Source organism: Trichechus manatus, unplaced genomic scaffold (genome assembly GCF_000243295.1).
Source record: "Trichechus manatus latirostris isolate Lorelei unplaced genomic scaffold, TriManLat1.0 scaffold00003, whole genome shotgun sequence".
NCBI classification, from domain to species: domain Eukaryota; kingdom Metazoa; phylum Chordata; class Mammalia; order Sirenia; family Trichechidae; genus Trichechus; species Trichechus manatus.
The window spans coordinates 13,680,901-13,708,862 of record NW_004443939.1 but is presented as its reverse complement, the minus strand read 5'-3'; the positions used below and the strand labels follow the sequence as shown (position 1 = coordinate 13,708,862).

The 27,962-nt window shown below is 38.8% G+C and overlaps 2 protein-coding genes across 10 annotated transcripts in view; one reads left to right on the top strand and one right to left on the bottom strand.

Moving 5' to 3' along the window:
• Nucleotides 1-8,708, bottom strand: part of MIER1 (MIER1 transcriptional regulator) — a 69,842-nt gene extending 61,134 nt beyond the window's left edge. For 3 of the 9 annotated variants that reach the window (XM_023730869.1, XM_023730867.1, XM_023730864.1), the window contains exon 1: nt 2,976-3,153. Coding sequence is in view for 6 of the 9 variants with exons in the window: in XM_023730864.1 (XP_023586632.1) it covers nt 2,976-2,984 (9 nt within the window). In the remaining 3 variants the exon portion in view is untranslated. Of the gene's footprint in view, nt 1-2,975; nt 3,154-4,361; nt 4,439-6,996; nt 7,039-7,130; nt 7,232-8,512 lie in introns of those variants that run through there. The other 6 variants (XM_023730872.1, XM_023730858.1, XM_004369033.2 and 3 more) reach the window with 6 other exon arrangements.
• A 179-nt stretch (nt 8,709-8,887) lies between these two features.
• DNAI4 (dynein axonemal intermediate chain 4) overlaps nt 8,888-27,962 on the top strand; it is a 118,523-nt gene continuing 99,448 nt past the window's right edge. The window contains exons 1-2 of the mRNA XM_023730385.1: nt 8,888-8,937; nt 22,593-22,764. Of these exons, the coding sequence (XP_023586153.1) occupies nt 8,888-8,937; nt 22,593-22,764 (222 nt within the window). The remainder of the gene's footprint in view (nt 8,938-22,592; nt 22,765-27,962) is intronic.

The window sequence follows — 27,962 nt, the reverse complement described above, 5'->3', positions numbered from 1 at the left end:
GATCAACTATTTCTTCCTCTTATTCTCTCTCTCACTGGCTTCGTAAAACCGTGACTACTCTATAATTTCCTTCCTTTAAGTAAGACTAGGAACGGCTCTTTTTAGGAGGTTGCTAAATAATTTTACAGAATAAGAACCAATGAGAAATGTTACAAAAAAGTATGAAGGTGAGCATATGCCATTTCTTTTAAGCACATTAAAACTGTTTTTAATGGTACCATGAGTAATGAACCATTAAATACATATTTCCTATAATGGACTGACTGCAATGATCAGTGCAAGTATGAAAATTTATAGTCTATTCACACTGGAAACAATCTGCATTCAAAATTTACCAATTTCTAGTAAAACAAGGTAGGGTTATTATCCCATGTAGGACACAACAAAAAACAAACAAAAAAAACCGAGAAACATAATACCTGCCTGCATTTTTCTCTGGAGACATTCTTCTTTAATAACCTGTTTTCCCCTCAGATTTATCAAATAAATGCATACAGTTGCTTTGCACTTACTTTTATTTCACCAGTTAGCCTCAATCTCAGGTTTACTTGATCAAAAGTGCAATGGTTCAGCATCTGAATTATTTTACCACATGCCACTTTATATTGGCATCATAAAGAATGAATCTACTGAAAGCTCACACAAAGGCACATAAAAGCACTCTGTAAACTAAGCATGTTTCCTTCATCTAATTTTTTTAACCACTGGTCTCAAATCATCCTAATCACTAAAACTGAGACCAGAAAAATTATTTAGGTTATTTCTTCTTGGAATTAAACCATCCATGTGTTCCTACAGATAATGAGTTATACTCTCCAAGTGATAAAACATTTCGAGAAAACTAAAACATACACTATCATCAGTGATTTAATATATCGTTTTAACTCAATCTTGCAACACGGCCATCTTCAATTTCTAAAACAAAAAATAAAACGTTACTACACACCTTAAGTTTTGAGTACTCTGAGCAGTTCAAATTTCGGGTATAGTTTTTTAAATCTTAAATTTCACTTTTTTTTAATACACTAGGCTATTTTGCCTTAAAATATGACTACAGAACTTAAAGCTCAAATCATTTCAGACACTCTGAGCAGCATCACGAGGGAAGAAACCCCATCAACTATAACACACTGCTGCTTATCTAACGGGCATTCACTGAAAAGGGGTCCACTTAAGACTAAATATTAGTAAATATACGTAAATCCAACTATACACTTTCTCCCTCCACTGCATTCCATAAGAAGAAACATTAAAGAGTAAGAACCTCAACAGGACTAAAATCCAAGTACTGACTTTCAACCTAGTGGAATAAACCTAGTCACACTGAGCTGAAATAGAAGACTGTTTTCTCTAACTCCCGTGCCCTGAAAATACAATTCTTTAAATATGAAAAGCAAATGAAATGAAAATAAATCTAAGACCTAAATTTAGTTGTAAATCAGAAATATTCAATGTTTTTAAAAGAACATTGGTAGTGAACACTCCTAAAATGGTAAACTCTCTTCCTCCTTTAACAGTAAATACACCCAGATATAAATATAAAACCATTTTCTGTAAGACAAGCAGAAGGAGCAGCCTTAGACTTCAACAAGAACTCCTAAAAGCCATGCCAGAAAAGTTAACTTTCAGGTCCCTCCACTCAACAGGTGCATGAAAAAGCCTCCAAATTAATTTTTTTTCCCCATAATCTAACCATGTTTCCGTACTTCAAGGTTTAAAAAGGAAGCATTAAGGTACTGACGGAAGTACTCACTATCGTCTTCATTTAGTAAACAGCAAATGACGAAAATTGGGGGCTGGATAGTAAATAAAATTACCTACTTCCCGAATCTGTTTTTGGGTGCCTGAGACCAGGAAAAAAGTAATTCAAACAAGAGAAATGCCGTGCTAATAAACATTTAGAGTAGCTTATCTCAAAGGAAACATAAAAGTTCAGATACAGCTCTTCTTGAACTCCAGGGAGTAAAGAATAACGAAATTCTTTCAAAAGTAAGAAAAAAAATACTTCAGATGTTTAAAGGTTTAAATCAAACGTAAAATTTAAAATTTCCAGTAACATATACTAAACTCCAATTAGCCATAAACTTAAAATGCTTGTTCGTTTGAGACCCAAAAATGTAAAATTCTCTACCACCGAAGAAAGGGAACTTTAGGAACTTATTCACTAGAAAAGAAACAAAACAAAAACAACAAAAAACTTTCCGGGGGGGGGGGAGGGGGGAGAGAAGACTAGTATAGTTAGCATTGATTTGGGAAAGAAAAGAAAAAAAAAAAGCCTAGAAAGTGAACGGGGAAAAAGATGGGAAGTAAACTTTCCTGGAATGTAAAGGGAGAAATAGAGGTTCTGCCTTGAGGGCAAAATGGAACTGTTTGGACAAACGCGGAGATTCCGCTCATCCTAGAGGGCTGGACTGCGACTGGCCAGCATACTTTCTCCACGTTCATTTTATCGTTACCCAGGAAAATAGCAGATTTAATGAAAGGCGTTTAATCAAACGTTCTGCCCAACGTTTTCCCCACCAACACAAGACTGGATGTCAGCAGCAAACGCATGAGGCTTACGCGGAAGAACGCAATAGCATCTCGGTTAAGGAGGGAAGAAAACTTCGCTAGAAGAGGAAGCAGCAGCTCCGCTCCTGGCCCCTAACACCGGCCAGCCAAGTTGCGCCACTAGCGCCCCTTCCCCGGCGGGTGCCCCCTTCCCCCGCCCCTCTTGGCACGCACTACTACGCAGCACCCGACCCTTCAAACTGCCTCCGAAGTCGAACTACGCCTTCGCTTCGTCCTCCCCCCGGACCCATCCCAACTAAGTTCCAGGGAAAGCTCCCGCCCAGAGCGCGGCCTGTTCCGGACAACAGGTGGGCAGTGGCGCCGACAGGGCTGGGCCTCTCCAGGCCAGGCCCACTCCACTCCTCCCCGGCCAAGGCCTGGGGGCGCCCGGCTCTGGGACGGGGAGGGGGAGCTCGCTCCCTTACCTCCGCCATATTTGCCGTACTGACGGGTCACATCTCCGCGGCGGCCGCAGCTGGGTCACGGCCAGAACCCGGATGTGAGACTCGGCAACGGGACTCTACCCGCCGCCGACGCCTGTGCCGCTCCCGCCTCCGCTGCTTCGGCGGGAACGCGCAGGAGCCGCCCGAGCGCGCCCACCACACCCCACTCCGCCCCCTCGCGGCGCCCCGGCTGAGCTGGACTGGAGGAAAAAGGCCGGAGAGCGCGCGCGCGCGGGAGTAGGGGCGCGCGCGCACGACCCCGCGGCCAGCCCCCCCCCGAAGGAGCGCGGAGGGGGCGGAGTCAAGGTGGGTGTGGGGGAGGTAGGCATCTCCACACCGGGCGCCTTCCCCGCCCCTATAGATCTGCCGTTCTAACTCCGGGAAGGGGCTCTAACGCGGAGAGAAGTCAAGGAAAGGTGGCGAACGAGCGTACAGCCTTTACATCGCAGGGAAAAAAATGTTATATTTTACATGCAGGTCGCTTTTGAAGTGCTGTTGCTGGAAAACGGATGTTGCTGTGATGCAACAGCGGCAAGTACTGCGCTTTGAAAGCGGTTATCCCTTGACAAATATTTCTCTCTTGGTTGTTTCCCGACAGGAAATGTAAAATCCTACAATCCTAAAGATTAAGAAAAGGGAGTATATTAAACTGGTAGTCGGCCATCCTCATTATCTCATTTGCTTTTTTCCTCACACTACTTTACTTCTGTGACGCCAGTAGCAACACTGGCTGAATTTTGCAGTAGACAAAAGTAAAATACTGAAAAGCTGTTCTTTGTTGGCTATAAATAATCTCCGACTTGACTGCATACGGGAGAATCTGCTAATTTGAAATGCCTGCAATTTTAATGTACTGGCCTTAGAGCAGCCAATTGGCCTTGATGCCAATTCTGTTGATTGCCAGAGCCAATGATTGCAAACACGTTTCACTCCCACTATTAAGGCAGATACTGGCTAATGGAAAGGTAGTATTAAAACGTGCACTAACATATTTTACTAAATCAAAAGTTAAGAGGTTCTTATTTCAAAAGACCTTTTTGTTCCCCTTAATGTTCAAGAGTTCCTCTTAATACAGTTTCAAAAATGTCTTATCAAAATCAACCAGTTAAACGTGAGAATTAATCATTCCCTCCAAACAATGTGGTGCCAGTGCTACAATATATTGTACATAATACAATTTTCTTAAAGTTAATACAATGCAACATCAGTGAGGCTGTTAAATTATGTGTATTCCCTTAAAATGCTAGACTCTATCAGTTTATTTCCAAAGATTCAACATGAACTTGAAACTATGTCCAATAATAATTTGTGCACGAATAAACTGCATTTACAGGTATATGAAGTAGCTGCTAAGTGAAAAGACATTACCTGGTAATTTGACAGGAAAAGAGTCCACAGACAGTCTGTAAACCAATTAAACATAAACATCTGATGCACATTTTCTACTGAAAGAAAAGCAAGGGAAAGAAGAGAAAGGAAAACTTTAGGGTTCCCAAACTACAAACAATTTTTACCATTAACTGTACTGTACGGTTTTCATTTTATTTTTTAGAATATTTATATAAAAGTGTTTTTTAAGATTCCTTGGGGAAATAAATATTTTAGTATCGGTATACAGTTTCTGAGAGTTACCCTGTTGACTTGAATTATGTTAGACCTTTGGACTTGAAATAATGACTTTTTAAAATGTCAGTTCCCTTCCAAGTAGTTTTCACATTAATACAATTGATGGAAGTAACTGAAGGGAAGAACAATGGATGCACAGGGACCTGAGGTGGGAAAAGATAAAAAGAATAAGAGGCCGAGAGGTAGAAACTCAGGCTTTATACCGTGGGAATGAAGGAGAATTTTCTGTTAAAAAAAACAAAACCTGACATATGAAATTTAACTGGATAACAAAAGGAAAATGTAAATGTGTTGTCAAAATACAAGGAAAAAGAATAACTTGCTTGCTTAAGCCCATTTATCTTAGATGCTGCAGTTAAACCATTAAAAAAATTGTGATAGAGTTGAGATCATAGCCCCTTAAGCTACGAATGAATTCTGAAATTGTCAGGAAAATTGAGATCTGACACATTTGAATGGGCATGTATCTTACTGATTAATGACTTTTTAAGTTTACTAATATTATGCTGCAATTTTCCTAATTTTAAATGGCATCATCATTTGGGGAAAAGTTCCCTCTACACTTTTCTCCCCATTTTTGGTAAATGTGGGTTCAGTGTGGTTTTTTTGGGGGGGATTAGGTTTGGATATTCTAAAGGTACAGAGAAACAGCTCTAAAACTGTAAGTAATCAGTATATTTTATTATAGTGCGATCTTTAAAAATTTCAGGAGCCACCTTAAGGAAATCAAAGTCTTTCTCAAAACTGTTGCTTACCCCCTTCAATGTCAAATGTGTAAAATTAACTACTGATTAGTCACAGAATCTTAACATCGGATGGGACTTTAGAGGTCTTTAGTTAATTCTCTACCTGTTGTGGTAGGAACCCCTTGTTATGCTTTCTCACTACAAGGCTTTTTAGCCTATGCTTAAACAGCAGCAGTCACTACCTCATGAAGAGGTCACTTCTTTCAAAAAAGCTCTAATGTTTGGAAAACTCTACCTTTTGTTAAATCAAAATTTACCTCCTTGTTACTTCCATCCATTACCCCTAGTTCTTTAGCACTTTGGATTAGTTCAACAGATGTCTTCTTTGTATTCAAATGCAACCAGTCAATATTTATAACTTGGGTTAACAAAAAAAAAAAGAATTCCTTAAAACCTATTGATACCAGAAGAGCTGAAAACAGGACATGACAGAGCAAAAGGCATGAGAAAATTCGCCATTACCTATGACCCACTGAAAATTATTACAGCTTATATTACTTATTAATGTGATATCCAAAATGGTATTTTGTTAGAATTGTGTAGTAAAATGTTTAAAGTTAAATTTTAAAAAGTGTGGTTAATGCCAATTTTATGTGAGGTTTGTGGCTTATTTAAGAAGTCCCAAAGCAAAAAATAGCTATACAAAGCCTGAATAAATGCCTCTTTAGCTCCCATTCCCACCTAAAGGACTTCTTATTTTCAGGCAAACTAGCATTATTTCTACCACATTAAGCTACTCAAAACTGCTATTATATTGGGCAATTATTTTTAACCAATTTACTGAACACTCCATTAAAAGGTATTAAAGAGTTTTACAGAGGCTATCACACACACAGAGAAGAATCCCTCAGAGTTATCATTTTGCTATTAACAAAGCATTTTAAGGCCACAATTTTCACTTCAACAGTAACTTAACCTGACCAATAAATAATTTACATATACCTAAGAAATATAACCTTTATTTAGTACCAACACCAGATTCAAATATCATATATACCTGCACTATATAAACGTGTTATGCAACTCAAAAAAGTATCTCTCAGAATGCACCAAGAAAACACTTGTTAACAGTTTAGATTCTGGGGCTATTCGATTGAAATAGATGAGTTCAGCACATTCAGAACCCTAAAATAAATTCTATATCTAACAATTTTGAGGGTCCATAAGCCCCTTTTGTGATTCTTTTTTAAATTATTTCCTAATATTTTTTATTTAAAAGTGACAGCTTACATCGTATCTTCATGATGTGCAGGTAAAAAAAAAAAAAAAAAAAGACTACTAATTTGGTTGAAAATACATACTAAAAAACTTACCTCTTTTTAAAATGACATTTTAGAGAAATTGAGTTTACTTTTAATTTAGTAGGCAGAATGCAGTCTGCAAAGCACATTACATTTGGAAGCTCCACATCTATGCAACAATCACACCATCTTTTTGTTTGATTTTTATTACTAATGGCACCCTAAAACACTCATATAGCCTTTTGGTTCTTCTAGGTACAGTTTCGGTTGGTTTTTCTTTTCATAATAGTTTTGCATGAAGAGTTTTATGCAGTGGCCTCATTTTATCAGATTACTACAAACTAATATTCTTATATTTCTTACATTGTTGACGTGTTATTTTTATCTCACCCAAATTCTGGAAATTATTGGCCCATCAGCAGTTCTCAAACACTGGAACATACAAGAAGAGTAATATAGTATTTATATTACTTGAGGGAGTTTGGATTTTCCCTCCCTTAATCTCCAAGTGTGCCCCTGCCTACCAGCATCACATCCGTCTTGTCTGCATTGAACCTCAACCAGTTGGTTCTTAACCACGTCCGAAACTCAGCCAGGCACTGGGAGAATCGAGCCACCACACCATCTGGATCAAAGGAAAGAGAGCCTGAGTAGCAACTAGACAGGGACCACAAGCTCATTCACCCTGTTTTACGTATAAAAAGATGGCCGGCAATTAGGGCAAGAAGCCCAAGATTATTTTAGAAAAATAATAAGACTGGAGTTATGTATTTGTAACCAATGGTAAAGGAATAAAAGCGATCAAATAAATAAAACCCACAGCCGTTGAGTGGATTCCGACTCAGAGCGACCCTACTGGCAGAGTACAACTGCCCCATAGGGTTTCCAGGGCTCTGCCACATCTTTCTCCTGCCGAGCGGCTGGTGGGTTCTAACCACGGACCTTTCAGTTAGCAGCCGGGCTCCTCACCACTGCGCCACCAGGGCTTCTTGATCCAATAAATAGGTCGCCTTATTCCACCCATGACTGAAGAAAGAAGGGTTCAGTCCTGGTCATCTAGGCTAAGATGCCTCAGTACCCGGCTGGTCTTGTAATTTCTTTAGCTTTTGCGCAAAATTAAGAGTTTCAGCGTTGGAGGACCCTTTAAGGAAAACTGTGGCCCAGAGAGGGGTAGTGACTCGCCCAAGGTCACACAGCAAGCGAAAACCAGAGATAGGCTCCAGGCCAGGCATCTTTCCATTACAAGCTGCAACACCAAGGCCATCCAAAGGGGTGGAATAGAAAGGGGCATCTGTCACAAGGGATCCTTCCACGGGCTGGGAGGACCTCGTTCCCTCATAATAATGCCCTCTTGGAGTCTGTCTTCCCTCCCTCACTCCCTCCGAAAAGGGTACGTTCGCCCAGGACCCTGCTCACCACAGAGGCTGCGGTGCCAGCGAGAGCCTCCCCCGCTTTCAGACAAGAACTGTGGGAGATATGGGGAAAAACATGCGGAGCCACACAGGGGTGGTTAGCCTAGCCCCACCCCTACCGGGATCAGCGACCGAAATGAGAAAGGGGTGAAAGCGAACGGGGCGAGGCGAACTCACGCCGCAACGGATTCCCAGCGCACCGCGAACGCCGGAGAAGATCCGCGCCGCCGTCGCCAAAGCGAAGAACCAACGCTGGGAGGGGGCGGGTGGCGATGGGGAGCTGCGCATGCGCCATCGGCGGCCGGCGCTGCTCCGGGAGGGGAGGCAAGCTAGGCGCGTTCTCTCACAGCCCCTCCCCGGAAGTTAAGGGTCTTCCGGGCGGCACTCTGCCGTGGGGGAGGGGAAAGAGAGAAAGGGGACCAAGGACACCTCTGGAGCCCCTCATCCCAAACAGGACTAGGAGGGGAGAGATAGTTTGTGGAGGCTGCACTTACAGCCGCTGCCGCCGCTGTCGCCGCCACCCTCGCTGCTGCCGCCACCGCCTGAAGAAGCCCCATCCATCCGCCTGCAGTCGGGGAGACTCAAAGCCTGGGAGGGGCCTGGGGCCGGGGCCGCCCGCCTCCTTCTTCTAGTCGTCGTCCGCAGCTTCCTCCTCCTCCACCAACCCTCGGCCCTCCCCTCCGCCTCTGCCCTCCTCCTCGGCATCTTATCGCCAGCCAACCGCGCGGCCGCTTGTTGAGCCAGGCCTCCACCGTCTCCATGACGCCCGACAAACATTCCAGTTGCACTGCCCGAGCCGCTAACGCCGACTTTTGGGGTACAGGGTCCCCACAAGCAGCCAGGGAAGGAATTGGTCGTCAGTCGCCACCATGCACATATCTCCACCAGGCAGCCGCAAACAGCCGCCAAGCGTCGGGTTGTAAGTTTCGGCCCCTGGATTTGGAAAGGGGTTATCCTCGAAGCTCCAACCGGCAATGGTTCCTTCCTCAGCTCAGTATAGCCTTTATCGTATGCCTGTGGCTTTTCTTTGGGGCAGTTCTACTATGTCCTTCAGGATTGCTATGAGTCGGAATCGACTTGACGGCAATGGGTTATAGCTGTTCTTGGAGCCCTGGTGACTCAGTTCGTTAAGAGCTTGGCTGCTAACCGAAAGATCGGCAGTTGGAGTCCACCAGCCGCTACTTGGAAACTCTATTGGGCAGCTCTTCTCTGTCCTGTAGGGTCGCTATGAGTCCAAATCGACTCGTCGGCAACGGATTTATAGCTGTTCTTGCTCTATGAGAAAAGACCTGATTTGTTCAGAACCATCCTTTCTCTCAGAACTTTTATTTTTGTTTCGGTCTGCAGTCTGTCAAGCTTGGTGCCTTGATGCTATGCACAGATGCCCAGTTCTATCAGTTTCTCTGAGCCTCTGGACCAAATATTAAACTATGCTCTTTAGTCGATTTTCTTTTTCTTGCTTCTTATATCATCCTGCACTGAAACTTAATCCTGTTTACAACTTTTGTTGTGCTTGCAACAGCAATGCGGATTTGTAACACTTATAACTTAAAATGTACCCTTCTTACTGCCCGGCAATTCCACCATAGTTGCCTAGTTCATTCACTCTTCCATACTTGCAGATCATTTATGTTCTCTCTTCTCAAATCTTGAGCATCTTATCTCCTTCCCGATACCCTCCCAGCTCAGCTCTTCTTTCTTCAGAACTTCTTGAAGTTTTCTTTCCTTCTATTCTCTCTTGAATATGTATGCTATTCCAGCTTTTGTGCATCTTACCACTCCACCAAAACAACTTTTGCGAAGGGCAGCAATAACCGTCCAGTCAAATGCATTGGCCATTTCTCAATTCTATTCTTAACTGACCCTCAGCAGCTTGGATTGAGTTTATCACTACTTAGCGTTTTGAAACACTTCGTCTGGTTTCTGGGACACCAACCACTCTTCCTTAGTTCTCCCCTTATTTTGTAACTACCTTTACTCCTTTTCAAAATACTTGCTGGTTCCTCTTCATCTCTCTCACATCTAAAATATTGGAGTATCTTTGGGTTCAGTCCTTTAACATATTCTCTTTGTTATTGTTTTATGCCTTTAAAAATCACCTATGTACTGATGATTCCCAAGTTTATATCCCTAGCCAAGACTTCTCCCAAGAAAATCCTTTTACCAAAAACAAAACAACAAAATCAAACTGACATCTGCACTTAGAAGTTAATTGGCATCTCAAAACTCATATCCAACACTGAACTTATTTCTTCTCGAACCTACTGTACAGTTTTTTCAAACTCAGTAAATGGCAAATTCCACCCTTCCAGTTGTTGTTAAGTGCTGTTGAGTCGCTTCAGACTCATAGTGACCCTGTGTACAACAGAACAAAACACTGCTCGGTCCTGCACCATCCCCACAATCGTTGCAGCCACTGTGTCAGTCCATCTCACTGAGGGTCTTCCTCTTTTTCGCTGACCCTCTACCAAGGATAATGTCTCTCTCCAGGGACTGGCCCCTCCTAATAACATGTCCAAAGTACGTGAGACAAAGTCTCTCCATCCTTGAGTAACTCTTCCAGTTATTCAGGTAAAAATCCTTGGCGTTACCCTTGACTTCTCTGTTATACCCCACTACATCAGCAAGTTCTGTCAGTTCTGCCAGCACGATCAACATGATATTAGTCAGTGTGGGTCTTCTGTCTAAAATTCTGATCTAGTTTTTCCCATTTCACTCAGAGTAAAACTTCACATCCTTACAAGGCCCCGCAGAATCTGATCTTGAACTCTTCCACTTGGCTAATTATTCTCCATAGTGTTCCTCATATCAGACACACTATAGTCCCATACCAGGACCAGTGCATTTGCTGTTTTCTCTGTTTGTAATATTGTGCCCCCAGATAATCTATGGCTTACTGATTTCCTTCAGTTGTCACTTTATCAAAGAGTCCTCTGACCACCCTACATAAAATAATAATGCTTCCTCCTCCCAGCACTTACAGTCCTCCAACCTTGTTTTACTTTTCTCCATAAAACTTGTCCCTGCCTGATGTATTATGTACTTGTGTGTTAATCTGTCTTCACCCAAGGAATGGTACGCCGTAAGGGCAGAGGCTTTTGTTTATTCACTGTTACATTTCTCTTTATTGCCTAGAATGAAGAAGGCACTCAATAAATATTTCTTGACTGACAGACTGATTGAAGGAATATGTAAGATTACTACTTGTCTGGTTTTTGTTTTCATTTTCGGGTATGGAAATCTCAAAGTAAAATTAAGTCGTTTCATGTAAATTGAAAACAAAAAGTGATACAACTCTCATAGTAGATGAAAAAGTGTTAGAAGAATTCCCTTGGGAATTTCTTTAAGTAATGACAAATTCATGGCAAATTAATTATTAAAAAAAAGAATTGAGTAGGAGTAGTATAGCCTTTACTTTTTGAGGCAGCCATGTTATCTAATTAAAACAAAAGCTTTACAGACACTAAAGTTTACAGCCTGTTTGTTTGACCTAATAAGTTATTTCTTGTCTTCCTCCTTTTAGGATTTAATTCTGATCTTAGAAAGGATCTCATGAAACATGTATTTATCAATTTTCCACTTTCTGACTCCAATTTTTCCTGTATTGGATCCTTCCTGTTAATTTTAACAATATTGAACAAGTCTCCCACTGTGGTAAAGATAACCACTGATTCTTTCTTTGACCCACTTATCCCATATCTCTGCCCAGTTTCTGTATTCTACTTCCTTATGTGTTCACTCTTTAACCCTTGCAGTCTGCTTTCTCCATTGGTGTACAGAAGCTACTCAAAGGTCAATAAGGAGTAACCTAAAAATTTTGAAAGTCAATGGCTTTTCTTACTTTCCTACCTCTCTGCAGCATTTGACAATATTAATTATCCCCTCCTTAAGATTTCCTTAATGCTGAACTTGACTGGTTCAGTTGTTATTAGTCTAAATACCTCTTTTCCAACTCTCCCATTCTGTCTCCATTTTCTCTCCTTGGCCCTATTTCCATCTCTTGATATCTTTAGGATATTATTTTGGAACGCAATTAATTTATTACCACATTCATAGAAAAATTCTCAAATCTGAATCTTCAGCTCTCATTTTTGTTCCCTCAAATTCAGTTTACTCCTACATTTTCAACTGCTGCCAAACAGCTCCACCAGGTTATCACTCTGCTGTCTGAAATTGAACATGTCTAGAATTAACTCCTTATCGTGCTTTAGAAGTAGATACTAATTTAATCATCGCCCTAAAGCAGTGAAGCAGGTACTATAACTTCAGTTTACAGATAAGGAAGAAAAGATTTAAAAACTTGCCCAAGAACACACAGCCTGTGAATTACTGGATGAACCTGGACATGTAAATTTACCTCTTTAAGTTTTTTCACTTGTAAAATATGGCTGTTAAATATCTCACATTTTATAAGGATTGCATTAGAAAATGTAGGTAGAATTTCTTTGAAGGTTAAATTTTAAGTGGCATTATTATCATTTAACTGGGTTCCGTCAGTTCTATATCCGCTATATCTTGCATTTGTTTTATTTCTGCATTTGCCACACTAGCTTAGGCCTTGATTACTTTTCACCTGGGCTATTCCCATAGCATCTTAACTAATGGTCTTCTTATTTCTAATTTGTTCTATCTGTAGCTAAATCATTCTGAAGCATAGTTTTGATCACTTTACTCTTCTGCTCAGAAACATTCAAAGGTACTCTTTTGCTTATATAATAAATTCAAAAGTTTCAGCCTAGCATAAAAGAACTTTATTTTTTCAAAGCTTAACTTTGTTTTCCTTCATGTATCTAAATGAATCATTGGGAATTCTTTGTACATACCACATGCTTTTCTATCTTCATTGTTTACAGTGTTCTTTGTTCAGAATATATTTCCTGTTCTGCCCCAAAACCCCTGCCTACCCTTGTCTGCATCTGCACCAGACGTGCACACGTACACACACCATGCTTACACCATGCTCATACTTCTTTCAAAATCAACCTGTCACTCAAGGTATAACTCACTTATCACCTTCATGATTTCTCTGCTCACTACTCTGGCCAAAAGTAATCTTTACCATAATTTTCATTTCATCTTATGTGCTTCTCTTTTGAGGCAAATTCAATTTCGTACTTGTATTATAGTCATATACATGTTTTATCTCTGTTATTAGATTTGGGTCCATATCTGATTCATATTGTATCCCTGCCAGCAGTAGCACAGAGCATATGTACAAATAAGCAATTCAGTAGAGAGAGAATGGTGGTTTGTACCAGGATGGTGACAATGAAAGAGGTGACAAATGATTGGATTCTGGATATATTTTGAAGTTTTTCATCCTGAGCAATTGGAAGAATAGAGTTGCCTTTAACAAAAATGGGAAAGGAGTAGTTTTACTGGACAGGGTGAGGGTGGGGTGGTAATGGTGGTGGTGGAGGTTCATATCAAGAGCTCAGTTTTGGACATGATAAGTTTGAGTTGGAGATGTCAAATAGGCAGGTATATATGGGTCTAGGGTTCAGAGGAGAGGTCCAGTCAAAGAAGTATGTATATTTGGAAGTCATATAGATGGAATTTATATCACAGCGTTGGATGACTTCACCTAGGCTATGAGTATAGATGAAAAGCAGTGAGGTCTGAGGATGAGCTCTGTGACACTTCAGCTGCGAGAGGCTGGGCATGAACTGTCAAAAGAGACTCAGAGGAAGTGACCAGAAAATGTCGGAAAACCAGATAACTGAGGAGTCTTGCAATCCAAATTAAAAATAAAAGGAGAGAAGAATGAACAGCTGGGTCAAATGCTGCTAAGTAAGATGGGAACAGTGAAATAACCATTGAAATTAATACTGTGGAGGTGATTGATGACCTTGTTGGGATGATGAAGGCGAAACCCTGATTAGAGTAGGTTCAAGAGAGAATAGAAAAAGAGAGATTGAAAACTACGAATATAGACTTTTTTTTCAAGAAGGCGTTACAATTAAAGATGAATGGTTGTTAGCTGTAGGAATAGATGGAGTCAAGAGAAGCTTTTTGTTTAAGATGGGAGAAATAAAAGTATGTTTATATGCTGAAGGAAATGATCAGTAGAAAGAGAAAAGCTAATGATGCAGGAGGGAGAATTGCTAGAGCAATGTCCTTGAATGGGGAAAAAGGAATATAGTGCATGTGTAGAAGGATTGACCTAAGCTAGAATCATAGCTAATTCATTCATAGTAACTCAAGAGACATAGACAATACAGCATAGATACAGGCAGGTGCATATATATGACAGTGGGAATATATGGAAGTTAATGGCTTGCTTCAGTTTCACATTTAATCAGCTGAAAGTAAAGATGGGAGAGGAAGTGTTGATATTTGAGGAGAAAGAGTATGAAATTATGGCCTTAGTGTAGTAGAAAATGAACCAAGAAAACACAATATGATTGCTGGCATATTAAGGACCCACTTTAAGTTAATGATCCATAATTTAAAGTGAGACCAATTATGGTTCAGTGTTTTTTCTCCAGCTTTGTTTAGTTACACAGGTGCAGGCTCAAAGTAAAAGGAAAATTGGAATTAACCAAGATTTTGGTTTTGCCTGTAAGTACAGTGAATTAAGATAAGGGCAAGTGAGGTGAAGGTGTAAGTAAGCAGTGATTTTAATAATTAACTATGGATTATAATAATTAACCTTAAATTCAAGAGGGAAGAGATGGCATGAGAGGAGTGAGTAAGGGAGTAAAAAAGTGATAGAATCAAGGAATTGAAGGGCATAATAGGGTTGAAGGGTGTTTGAAGTTGGGGTATAAGAGCACATATAAGCTGGAAAAGTAGGAAGTGAAGGTTGACTTTGCTGAGGATAAGGTCAAGTGTATGACAATGGGAGTAAGTGGCTGAAATAGAGAGGAGGACAAATCATTTACCTAAGAAGAGTTCAAGAAGATAAGAGACAGCAGTAGTAGGATTACCTTCATAGAGTCCTTATGTGGCACAAACTGTTAAGTGCTCAACTACCAGCCAAAAGGTTGGCAGTTCAAACCCACCCAGAGGCACCTCAGAAGACAGCCTAGGAATGTGTTTCCAAAAGGTCACAACCTTGGAAACTTTATGAAGCAGTTCTACTCTACAGACATGGGGTCACTGTGAGTCAGAATTGACTCGACAGCAACTAAAAACATCATCTACTCTGGAATACACCACTGTCAGTGATAGGATAATATCCATATGGCTACAAGGAAGACCAGTTAATACGAATATTATTCAAATTTGCGCACCAGCCTCTAAGACCAAAGATGAAGAAATTGAAGATTTTTACCAACGTCAGTCTGAAATTTATCAAACATACAATCAAGATGTGTTGATAATTACTGATGATTGGAATGCAAAAGTTGGAAACGAAGAAGCATCAGTAGTTGGAAAATATGGCCTTGGTGATAGAACTGATGTGGGAGATTGCATGATAGAATTTTGCAAGACCAATGACTTATTCATTGGAAATACCTTTTTTCAACAACATAAACGGTGACTATAACATGTGGACCTCACAAGATGGAATACACAGGAATCAAATCGACTGCACCTATGGAAAGAGATTATAGAGAAGCTCAATATCATCAGTCAGAACAACACCAGGGGTCGACTGCAGAAAAGACAGTCAATTGCTCATATGCAAATATACCAAAGGATTCTGTTGGTAAAATATTGAACGATGCAGGAAGCATCAAAAGAAAATGGAAGGAATACACACAGTCACTGAACCGAAAAGAACTGGTTCATGTTCAACCATTTGAGGAGGCAGCATATGGTTAGGAACCAATGGTATTGAAGAAAGAAGTCCAAGGTGCCCTAAAGGCATGGGTGAAAAACTAGGCTGCAGGAATGGACGGAATACCAATTAAGATGTTTCAACAAATGCATGCCATTCTGGAAGCTCTTGCTCATTTATGCCAAGAAATTTAGAAGAGAGCTACCAGGCCAGCCAACTGGAAGAGATCCATATTTGTGCCCATTCTAAAGAAAGGTGATCCAACAGGATGCAGAAATTGCTGAAGATAGTTTTTGCAGCGGGACATTGACGGGGAACTGCCAGAAATTCAAGCCGGATTCAGAAGAGAACCTGGAACGGGATATCATTGCTGAGGGTTATCATTGCTGATGTCAGATGGATCTTGGATGAAAGCAGAGAATACCAGAAAGATGTTTACCTGTGTTTTATTGTCTATGCAAAGGCATTTGCATGTGTGGATCGTAACAAATTTTGGATAACACTGCAAAGAATGGGAATTCCAGAACACTTAAATGTGCTCATGCGGAATCTACATAGACCAAGAGGCAGACATTCAATCGGTACAAAGGGATACTGTGTGGTTTTAAATCAGGAACGGTGTGCATCAGGGTTGTATCCTTTCACCATACTAATTCAATCTGTATGCTGAGCAAATAACCCAAGAAGCTGGACTATATGAAGAACGGGGCATCAGGATTGGAGGAAGACTCATTAACAACCTGCTATATGCAGATGATACAGCCTTGCTTGCTGAAAGTGAAGAGGACTTGAAGCATTTACTGATGAAGATCAAAGACTTCAGCCTTCAGTGTGGATTACACCTCAACGAAAAGAAAACAAAAATCCTCAATACTGGACCAAAAAGCAACATCACGATAAACTGAGGAAAGATTGAAGTCGTCAAGGATTTAATTTTATTTGGATCTACAATCAGAGCTCATGGAGGCAGCCATCAAGAAATCAAACGACATATTGCATTGGGCAGATCTGCTGCAAGAGACTTCTTTAAAGTGTTAAAAGCAAAGATGTCACTTTCAGGACTAAGGTGCACCCAAGCCATGGTACTTTCACTCGCCTCATATGTATGTGAAAGTTGGACAATGAGTAAGGAAGACTGAAGAAGAATTGATACTTTTGAATTATGGTGTTGACGAAGAATACTGAATATACGATGGACTGCCAGAAAAGCGAACAAATCTGTCTTGGAGAAGTACAGCCAGAATGCTCCTTAGAAGCAAAGAAGGCAAGACTTCGTCTCATGTACTTTGAACATATTATCAGAAGGGACCAGTCCCTGGAGAAGGACATCATGCTTGGTAAAGTGGAGGGTCAGCAAAAAAGAGGAAGACGTTCAATGAAACGTATTGACGTAGTAGCTACAACAATGAGCTCAAACATAGCAACAATTGTGTAGATGGCACAGGACTAGGCAGCGTTTTGTTCTGTTGTACATAGGGTCAATCTGAGTCAGAACTGACTCGATGACACCTAACATCAACAACAAGTTTCATGGATATTGAAATATCCAAGAATTGTGCCAGCAGTAGTATTGGAGAGGGGGCCAGTGACTCAGGACATAAAATTTTCGGGGGATGGGAGGAGAGAAGTGGTGATAAGGGTAGGCTGCCATAAGGATGTGGAATATAAGTGGCCAATGAAACCATGGGTTTTGCTAAATTTATTCAGGGAGAGTGGATATAGTGACAAAAGCAGATCACTAAGTTTCAAGTCTAAGTGCAATCTGAAAGAGCAACCTAATAAAGGACTCACAAAATGGGAAGGTTAGGGACAGAAGGACAAAAAGTCAATGAGAAAGAGAATAATGATAAAATAAGAGAGTTGAGGGTAGTTGTGATACAGTGATTCAAATGCTGAATTGTGGATGAAAAAAAGAAACCAAAAAGGTACCCATTAATTATTATAAAATTGGTCAGGGGATTGGACGTCTCAAGGAGTTGAAAAATAGGAGACAGTGATATCACAGAAACCAAGTTGTGAAGAGGGGATGTCAACAGTGTCAAATGGTACAATGTAAGATAAGTACTGAAAAGTGTCTCTTAAAATGGACAACTTGGAGGCCTAGGTGATTTTAATGATAGTAGGTTCTGTGCTGTAGGAGAGTAGAGAATGAAGCTAGATTATAGTGGATATGGAGCAAATAGGAGTAAAGAAGTAAGCAGTATTATTGACTAATCTAAGAAGTTGGACTGTGAAAGGAAGGAGAGATATAGTAATACCCATGAAGACATAGCTAAAGGAAAGATTTTTGTTGAGAGGGTTGACTGGAGCGTCATTATACGCTCAAGGGGAAAAGACAGAGGGAAATACAATACAGTATAGGAGAGGAGACAGAATTATGGAGAAGAGTCCCTAAGAAAGTGGTAACAGACAGGTTTGAGTACAGACAGAAAGATTAGCCTTAGATAAGATGAGCAACTCTTCCACTGAGAGAGGAAAAAAAAAGGAAGGATTTAGATGAATTTGTAGGAGGTGGAGGAAGAATTTAAAGAAGATGGAGAAATAAAAGATTTTTTACCTGACTGATACTTTTCATTTTCTTAGCGATGTTGAGGGTAAAGTCATTTAGAGACTGAAGGAGGGAGGATAGGATAGGGTGTTTTAAAATAATGTAAATTTGGAATAGTGCATGAATGGGATTCATTTATTTATTTTACAACTAGTGTCTATGATATAGTAGGCACTGTCCTGGGTACTAGGGTTACACCAGTGAACAAGACACTAGTGAAGGAGTACACAAGTACAAACAAATAAAATGTCAGGTAGTGATAAGTGCTATGAAGAAAAATTAATATGAAAAGCAAATTGATTTTTGTCATTTAAAAATATTTTATTCTTAAGTCTGATTTTTTGTGATTTGAAAATTAAAAGAATTGTTTAAAATGTTTTCTTTTGAAGAATACATTCTTTTTATCATGTAAGGAAAGATCATCCTCATTTTCTAGAAATCTACTGTACAATCATAGTACTAAAATAAATAAATAGGATTTACAGGTTAAATCCAGAAGTGAAATCACATTTCTTGTCAATATAAATATTTTTATTTTAACTTCCATTAAAAATGATTATGTAATTTTTTGAGGCAAGAATATGATATTCTTTCCCAGATTTTATTAATTAAGTTTAAATCTGCAGGTGTAACTGCATTCTACATTCATTTGTGCTTACTATGTGCCAGGTACTTTCTAACCATAAAACATACATTAATTCATTTAATCCTCAGAATGCCTATTAGTTAGGTACTATTGTTGTTGTTGTTAGGTGCTGTCAAGTCGGTTCCTACCATAGCAACCCTGTGTACAACAGAACAAAGCACTGCCTGGTCCTGTGTCATCCTTATAATCATTGTTATGCTTGAGCCAATTTTTGCAGCCTGTGTCAGTCCATCTCATTGAGGGTCTTCCTTTCTTTCGCTGACCCTCTACTTTACCAAGCATGATGTCCTTCTCCAGGGACTGGTCTCTCCTGGTAACTGGTCTTGCCATCCTTGCCTTTAAGGAGCATTCTGGCTGTCCTTCTTCCAAAAGAGATTTGTTTGTTCTTCTGGCAGTCCATGGTATAGTCAATATTCTTTGCCAACACTGTAATTCAAAGGGTTCAATTCTTCTTCGGTCCTCCTTATTCATTGTCCAGCTTTTGCATGCATATGAGGCGACTGAAAATACCGTGGTTTGGATTAGGAACACCTTAGTCCACAAACTGACATCTTTGCTTTTTAACACCTAACAGAGGTCTTTTGCAGCAGATTTGCCCGATACAATATTTCGTTTAATTTCTTGACTGCTGCTTCCATGAGTATTGATTGTGAATCCAAGTCAAATGAAATCTTTGACAACTTTGATCTTTTCTCCTTTTATGATCATGTTGCTTATTGGTCCAGTATTGAGGATTTTGTTTTCTTTATGTTGAGGTATAATTCATACTGAAGGCTATAGTCCTTGATCTTCATCAGTAAGTGCTTCAAGTACTCTTCACTTTCAGGAAGCAAAGTTGTGTCATCTGCATAACGCAGGTTGTTAATGAGTCTTCCTCCAATCGTGATGGCCCATTCTTCTTCATATAGTCCAGTTTCTAGGGTTATTTGCTCAGCATGCAGGTCGGATAAGTACAGTGAAAGGATACAACCCTGACACACACCTTTCCTGACTTTAAAAAACACAGAATCCCCTTGTTCTGTCCGAATGACTGCCTCTTGATCTATGTACAGGTTCCTCAAGAGCACAATTAAGTGTTCTGGAATTCCCATTCTCTGCAGTGTTATCCATAATTTGTTATGATCCACACAGTTAAATGCCTTTGCTTAGTCAGTAAAACACAAATAAACATCTTTCTGGTATTCTCTGCTATCATCCAGGATCCATCTGACATCAGCAATAATATCTGTCATTCCAGGTCCTCTTCTGAATCTGGCTTGAATTTCTAGCAGTTCCCTGTCAATGTACTGCTGCAACCGCTTTTGAAAAATCTTCAGCAAAATTTTACTTGTGTGTGATATTAATGATATTGTTCAATAATTTCCACATTCTGTTGGATCACCTTTCTTTAGAATAAGCATAAATAATGATCTCTTCCAGTTGGTTGTCCAAGTAGCTGTATTCCAAGTATCTTGGCATAGATGAGTGAGTGAGTACTGCCAGTGCTGCATCCGTTTGTTGAAACATCTCAATTGGTATTCTGTCATTTCCTGGAGCCTTGTTTTTCACCAATGTCTTCAGTGCAGCTTGGACTTCTTCCTTTAGTGCTGGTGGTTCTTGATCATGTACTGCTTCTGAAATGATTGAACATCAACCAGTTCTTTTTGGTATAGTGACTCTGTGTATTCTTTCCATCTTTTGATGCTTCCTGCGTCGTTCGGTATTTTGCCCATAGAGTCCTTCACTATTGAAACTTGAGACTTGAATTTTTTCTTCAGTTCTTTCAGCTTGAGAAATGCTGAACATGTTCTTCCCTTTTGGTTTTCGAACTCCAGCTCTTTGCACATGTCGTTATAATACTTCACTTTATCTTCTTGAGCCACCCTTTGAAATCTTCTGTTCAGCTCCTTTACTTCATCATTTCTTCTGTTTGCTTTAGCTACTCTGTGTTCAAGAGCAAGTCTCACAGTCTCTTCTGACATCCATTTAGGTCTTTTCTTTCTTTCCCGTCTTTTTAGTGACCTCTTGCTTTCTTCATGTGTGATGTCTTTAATGTTATTCCACTGCTAGTCTGATCTTCGGTCATTAGTGTTCAGTCTGTCAAATCTATTATTGAGATGGTCTCTAAATTCAGGTAGGATATACTGAAAGGCGTACTTTGGCACTCTGTGGACTTGTTCTAATTTTCTTCAGCTTCAACTTGAACTTGCATATGTACAACTGATGGTGTGTTTTGCAGTCTGCCCCTGGCATTGTTCTGACTGATACTGAGCTTTTCCATCATCTCTGTCCACAGATGTAGTCAATTTGATTCCTATGTATATCATCTGGTGAGGTCCACGTGTATAGTTGCCGTTCATGTTGTTGAAAAAAGGTATTTGCGATAAAGAAGTCATTGGTCTTGCAAAATTCTATCATGTGATCTCTGGCATAGTTTCTATCCCAAGACCGTATTTTCCAACTACCAGTCCTTTTTCTTTGTTTCCAGTTTCACACTCCAATCACCAGTAATTATCATTGCATCTTGATTGCATGTTTGATCAATTTCCGACTGATGAAGTTGGTAAAAATGTTCAATTTCTTCATCTTTGGTATTGGTGGTTCGTGGGTAATTTGAATAATAGTCGTATTAACTGGTCTTCCTTATAGTTATACGGATATTTTCCTATCACTGACAGTGTTGTACTTCAGGATAGATCTTGAAATATTCTTTTTAACGATGAATGCAGTGTCATTCCTCTTCAATTCGTCATTCCTGGCATAGTTGACCATATGATTGTCTGATTCAGAATGGCCAATACCATTCTATTCCAGCTCACTAATCCCTAGGATATCGACGTTTATGCATTTCATTTCATTTTTGATGATTTCCCATTTTCTTAGATTCATATTTGGTACACTGCACGTTCCTATTATTAATGGATGTTTGCAAATGTTTCTTCTTATTTTGAGTCATGCCACATTAGCAAATGAAGATCCTGAAAGCTTGATTCCATCCATGTCATTACGGTCGACTCTGCTTTAAGGAGGCAACACTTCCCCCAGTCGTCTTTTGAGTGCCTTCCAACCTGGGGAGCTCATCTTCCAGCACTGTATCAGACAGTGTTCCGCTGCTATTCATAAGGTTTTCACTAATTTTTTTCAGAAGTAGACCACCTGGTCCTTCTTCCTAGTCTGTCTTAGTCTGGAAGCTCAGCTGAAACCTGTCCACCATGGGTGATCCTGCTGGTATTTGAATACCAGTGGCATAGCGTCCAACATCGCAGCAATACGCAAGCCCCCACAGTACGACAAACTGACAGATGCGTGGGGGTACTATTATTATCCCCATTTTACAAATAAGGAAACTAAGACTCAGAGAAGTGTACACGTTAAATCTGACTACCTGAGTTCAAATCTCAACTCTAGTAGGAGTGTTTCCCTTTAAGCCTCTGACTTTATATAAAATAATACTAATAGCAACTTCTTAGAGTTGTTATGAGGAAAAAATGATATAATGCATGTAAACTCTAGAACTATGTACACATAATGAGCTCTAAAATAGTTGTTATTATTTCTTGTTTATATGGTTAGATTGTTTACATGTTTATAAATGAAGGTGTACTTTTTTGTTGTTGGTGGATTTTTCTTTTTAATCCTGGATCCTATGTACTGTGTTTTCTTTTCCTGATGCAGGAGCACTGGCCCACAAGTAAGGAAGTCTATTAGCTTTATTAGGAATGTAAAAGGAACTCAAACAAAAGGATATGCTGGTGCAAACCAAAGCAGAATGTCAAAAACCATGATGATTCTACCAGAAATGAAAATAGAAAAAATGAATATTTCCTCCCCCAGGACAGTCACACAAGTAATATTCTTTTGAATTCTGAATTTATATGAAAATGATGACATGGACATCTTGATTGGTGTGATAAAAATAGAAAATATGCTGCTTCCAAATAACCACTTCTAATATTGAAATATTGGTTTTGTTTGAGACTTACAGTATACAACATAATATTGACAGTTGGCTCCTACAAATCATTACTGATGATGACAATATTAGAATGAAATGAGAAAAGTCTACTCATGACTTTAAGAACTAGTTGCTTATGATTTTAACTATAGCTAATAAAGCACAGGTCCTTGGTGGTACAAGTGATTTACAATCAACTGCTAACCTAAAGGCTGGTGGTTCAAACCCACTCGGTGGGGCACTGTGAAAGAAAGGCCTAGCAGTCTGCTTCCATAAAGGTTATAGCCAAGAAAACTGAAAACTCTGGAGCAGTTCTACTCTATACACATGGGGTCACCATGTTTTATTTTATTTTGAAACACAGTACATCTAGCATCCACTGTTTTGGCAAATATCATAAAATGAATTGTCTTAAAATTATTTTTTCCCATTAGAAAACTCATTAATTAAGGATTGAATTTTTTATGTTTTAATTGAAGTGTAACATACATACAGAAACATATATAATGTATAAAACATTTTTTAGATATGACACCAAAAGCATAATCCACAAAAGATAAAATTGGTAAATAGGACTTCATCAAAATTAAATCTTCTGCTCATTGAAAGACTCTGCTAACAGAATGAAAAGCAAAGCTATAGGCTAAGAAAATTTGTTTGCAAAGCATATATCTGATAAAGTACTTGTATCCAAAGTATACAAATAACTCTCAAAACCATGTTAAAACAACCCTATAAAAAAGGGGACAAAACATTTGAACAAACACTTCACCCAACTAGACATATGGGTGGCAAATAAGCACATCAAAAAAATGTTCCACATTATTAGTCATTAGGAAAATGCAAATTAAAAACACAGTGATATTACGGCTACACACCTATTATTGTTGTTAGTTGCTGTTGAGTCAATTCCAACTCATGGTGACCCCGCGTGTTCAGAGTAGAACTGCTCCACAGGGTTTCAAGGCTGTGAGCTTTTGGAAGCAGATTACCAGGCATGTCTTCCAAGGCTGGGTTTGAACCGCCAGTCTTTTGGCTAGTACACACTTATTAGAATGACTAAAATCAAAAAGACTGACCATATCAAGTGTTGGCAAGTATGTGGAGGAACTGAACTCTCATATACTGCTGGTGGAAATAGAAAACAATTTGTTAATTAAAATTATTTAAATGTTACACATATATCTACTATATTATCCAGACATTACACCAATAGGTATTTACTCCAGAGCAAAGAACGTTTATAAAAAACACAAGTACATAAGTGTTCACAGCAGCTTTATTTATGATAGCCCAAAACTGGAAACAGCCCTGGCTGCTCTGACAGGGATCACAATAGAGGGTCTCAGACAGAGCTGGAGAAAAATGTAGAACAAAATTCTCACTCACAGAAAACCACCAGACTCACTGGCCTGACAGATACTGGAGAAACTCCGCAAGAGTATGGCCCTCAGCACCCTTTTAGCTCAGTAATGATGTACTCCCGAAGTTCACCCTTCAGCCAAAGATTAGACAGACCCGTAAAACAAAACAAGACTAATAGGGCACAATAGCCCAGGGACAAGGACTAGAAGGCAGGAGGGGACAGGAAAGCTGGTAACAGGGAACCCAAGTTCGAGGAGGGAGAGTGTTGACACGTCATGGGGTTGTTAACCAATGTCATAAAGCAATATGTGTACTAACTGTTTAATGAGAAACTAGTTTGTTCCGTAAACCTTCATCTAAAGTACAATTAAAAAAAAAAAAAAACTAGGAACGGCCCTACTTCAATTTTAGTAAACAAATACAACACTATATAAAAGGAATAATACAAAATGACCAAGTTGGGATAATACATGCAAGCTTGTTCCAGCATTCAAAAATCAATAATACTCATCATATGAATGGACTTAAAAAAAAAAAACCACGTGATCACAGTAGATAAAAGCATTTGACAAAATTCAGTATTCATTCACAATTAAAAAATAAACCTCTCAACTAACTAGAAAAAGAAAAGATTTCTTCAAGGGCATTATGAAGACCTACAGCTAACATCATATTTAATGGTGAAAGACTGAATGCTTTCCCTTGAAGACTGAGAGTAATGCAAGATGTCTGTTTTTATCACTTCTATTTAACATTGTCCTAGAGGTTGTAGCCAGAACAATAAGACAGGAAAAAGTAAATACAGACTGGAGAAGAAGAAACAAACTCTTTATAGATGCCATAACTACCTCTGTAGTAAAACAACAAAATCTGTAAACATGCTACTAAAACTAAGGAATAAATTTAATAAGATCACAGAATATACATTCAATATACAGAAATCTTATCTGTATACTAGGAATGAAATTAAATCTATACACTATGAGTTGGAATCGACAGCACATGACAACAACAATACCATTTATAACAGCATCAAAACTATAACATGCTTTGGGAGAAATCAAAATATATTCAAGATATTTATGCTTACAATTACAAAACATTGCTGAGAGAATAAGACAAATAGTGCTATAAAGATGCCAAATTATAGACTCAACACCTTCCCAATCCAAATACCAGCAGGATATTTTTTGTAGAATTGGCAAGCCAATTCTAAAAATTATATAGAAATGGAGATACTTTCGAGTAGCCAAAAGAATTTTAAAAAAAGAACAAAACTGTAGGACTCAACAACATCATTAAAGATTAGTATAAGACTACAGTAATTAATACTGTGGAACTAGTATAAGGAGAATGGTGCTGGAACAATTGAATATTCATAAGCAAAAAAAAAAAAAGGAACCTGCACTGTTACATTACACCATATACTAAAATTAACTCAAAATGAACCATACACTTAAAACATGTAAGCACTAAAACTAAAACTTGGAAAAAAACTTAGGTGATTTTTTTTTTTTTTTCTTTTTTTTAACCTAGGGTTAGGCAAAGATTTCTTAGCTATGGCACAAAAAGTACAAACCTCAAAAGGAAAAAATAAATTGGACTTCAAAATTTAGAACTTCTGTCTAATTTTAAGAAAATAAAATCCTAAACCACAGGCTGGGAAAAAAACACCTATCTGATAAGGCCTTATATGCAGAATATTTAAGGAATTCTTAAACTTAATAATGAGAACACAAACAGCCCTCCCCCAAAAAATAAGCAAATGATTTGAATAGACACCTCACCAAAGCAGATATGAGGATGGCACCTAAGCACATGAAAAGATGTTCAATATCCTTAGGGAAAAACAAATTAAAACCACAGTGAGATACCAGTACACACCTATTAGAATGGCTAAAATTTAAAAAGACTGATAATACCAAGCACTCGGAAGGATATGGAACAACAGGAACTCTCATGTATGGCTGATAGAAATGGAAATTTGTACAGTTATTTCAGAAAACAGATTGGCAGTTTCTTATAAAAAATGGAATATACTTATCATACAACCCTGTTGGTAGGGTTTTAGAAAATTTACAGACAGATAACTCATGTTTGTCATGCATAAACTCAGTTTTATTGCAAGGTAATCATGGCAAGGCATGCAAGTAAGTCATCACAACGTTCATTTAGAACTGGAGAATCAGAATTAATTACAGTTACATTAACAATAGTTAGAATCCAAATCTTTAGACTTAATGCTTTTACAAGAGGTCTCAGGAGGTCAGGCTTGACCATGGCTCAAACTCAGTAGAGGTCCCTAGTAGCTAGGGTCTGAGATTGGCAGCAGTGGGCAGTCTCAGTAGGCTCTCCGTCTTCAGAGAGAGTGAGAGACTAGAAAAAGATCCCTTTGCCCCTGCCTTCTCTCAGCAAGTGAGCAGAAATGCAGGGTTTGTGTATGAAATTCTCACCTTGACCTCACACAGTAAGTGTCAGTGTGACGTCAAAGCCTAGTATGTTATGTATTTTCTCCAGGGTTAGAGATTAGCTGAATGTCAAATTTTTTCTTCAAAGTTATAAATTAAGGAGGTTGTTTAGACTTACATCTCAAGGATAATTTATAAAGATTAACTGGATTAATCACAGCATGCCAGGTCAAAATCAACGTAAAGATTATTAACTACATACTTCACATGCTTCTATATCTAAGTTCAGAATTCTTATGAATGTAGGTGGTTTTAAAGAAAAGAAATTTATTTTCTTATGGTGTTGGAGGCTAAAAGTCTAAATCAGGGTCTCAGCCTTGTTGATTCCTTCCTAGTAGGGAGGCCCAAGCATTCCTTGGCTCCTTGGCTTGTAGATAATCACCACATGGCCTCTGTATGCCTCTGTGTCTGTTCTGGTCATTTTATAACTCAGAAGTGATTATTTGTAGGATCCACTCTACACTGGTATGCCCTCATTAACATAACAAAAGAAAAACCCTGTTTCCAAACAGGATCACATCCACAGGTACCAGGAATTCAACACATATTTTGGGAGGACACAATTCAATCCAGAACAAAGGTCAACAGAAAAGGCTATGTAGAATATTATTCCACTCACATGATGTTCTTAAAAAGGTAAAACTATAGGGGCAGAAATCAGATCAGTGTTTGCAAAGGAATGGGAGGAAGGGATTGGATATAAAAGGACATACATGTTTTTGACGGCAGTTACCAGTTTGTGTTTGCAAAACTCATTGATGCATTCATTTGAAAATGATGGATGAATTTTACTATATGTAAATTCTACCTCAATACACCTGTGTATTAAAATAGAACCTTATGGGATTCAGCTAAAGCAATGCTTAGAGAGAAATTTATAGACTAAATCCTCATTTAGAAAAAAGTGAAAGGCTAACAATTAATGACCCAAGCATCCATCTAGAGAAGTTAGAAAAGGAACAGAAAAACAGAGAAGGTAAATAATATAGAGAAGAGCAGAAATGAATGAAATACAAAACAATCATACAATCAAGAAGTTCAAAAATGTCAACATTTAATTTTGTGAAAAAGATTAATAAACTTTTTAAACCTATGGTGGTACAAATCAAAAAAAAAAAGTAAATAACCAAAATCAGGAATGACTAAGATCTTGCAGGCATTAAATGATAATTGGAGCATTTTATATCTAATTTTGAATTTTGAAAATTCAGATGAAAAAATTCTTTTAAAAATTTTAACTTACCTAAAGGGACAAGC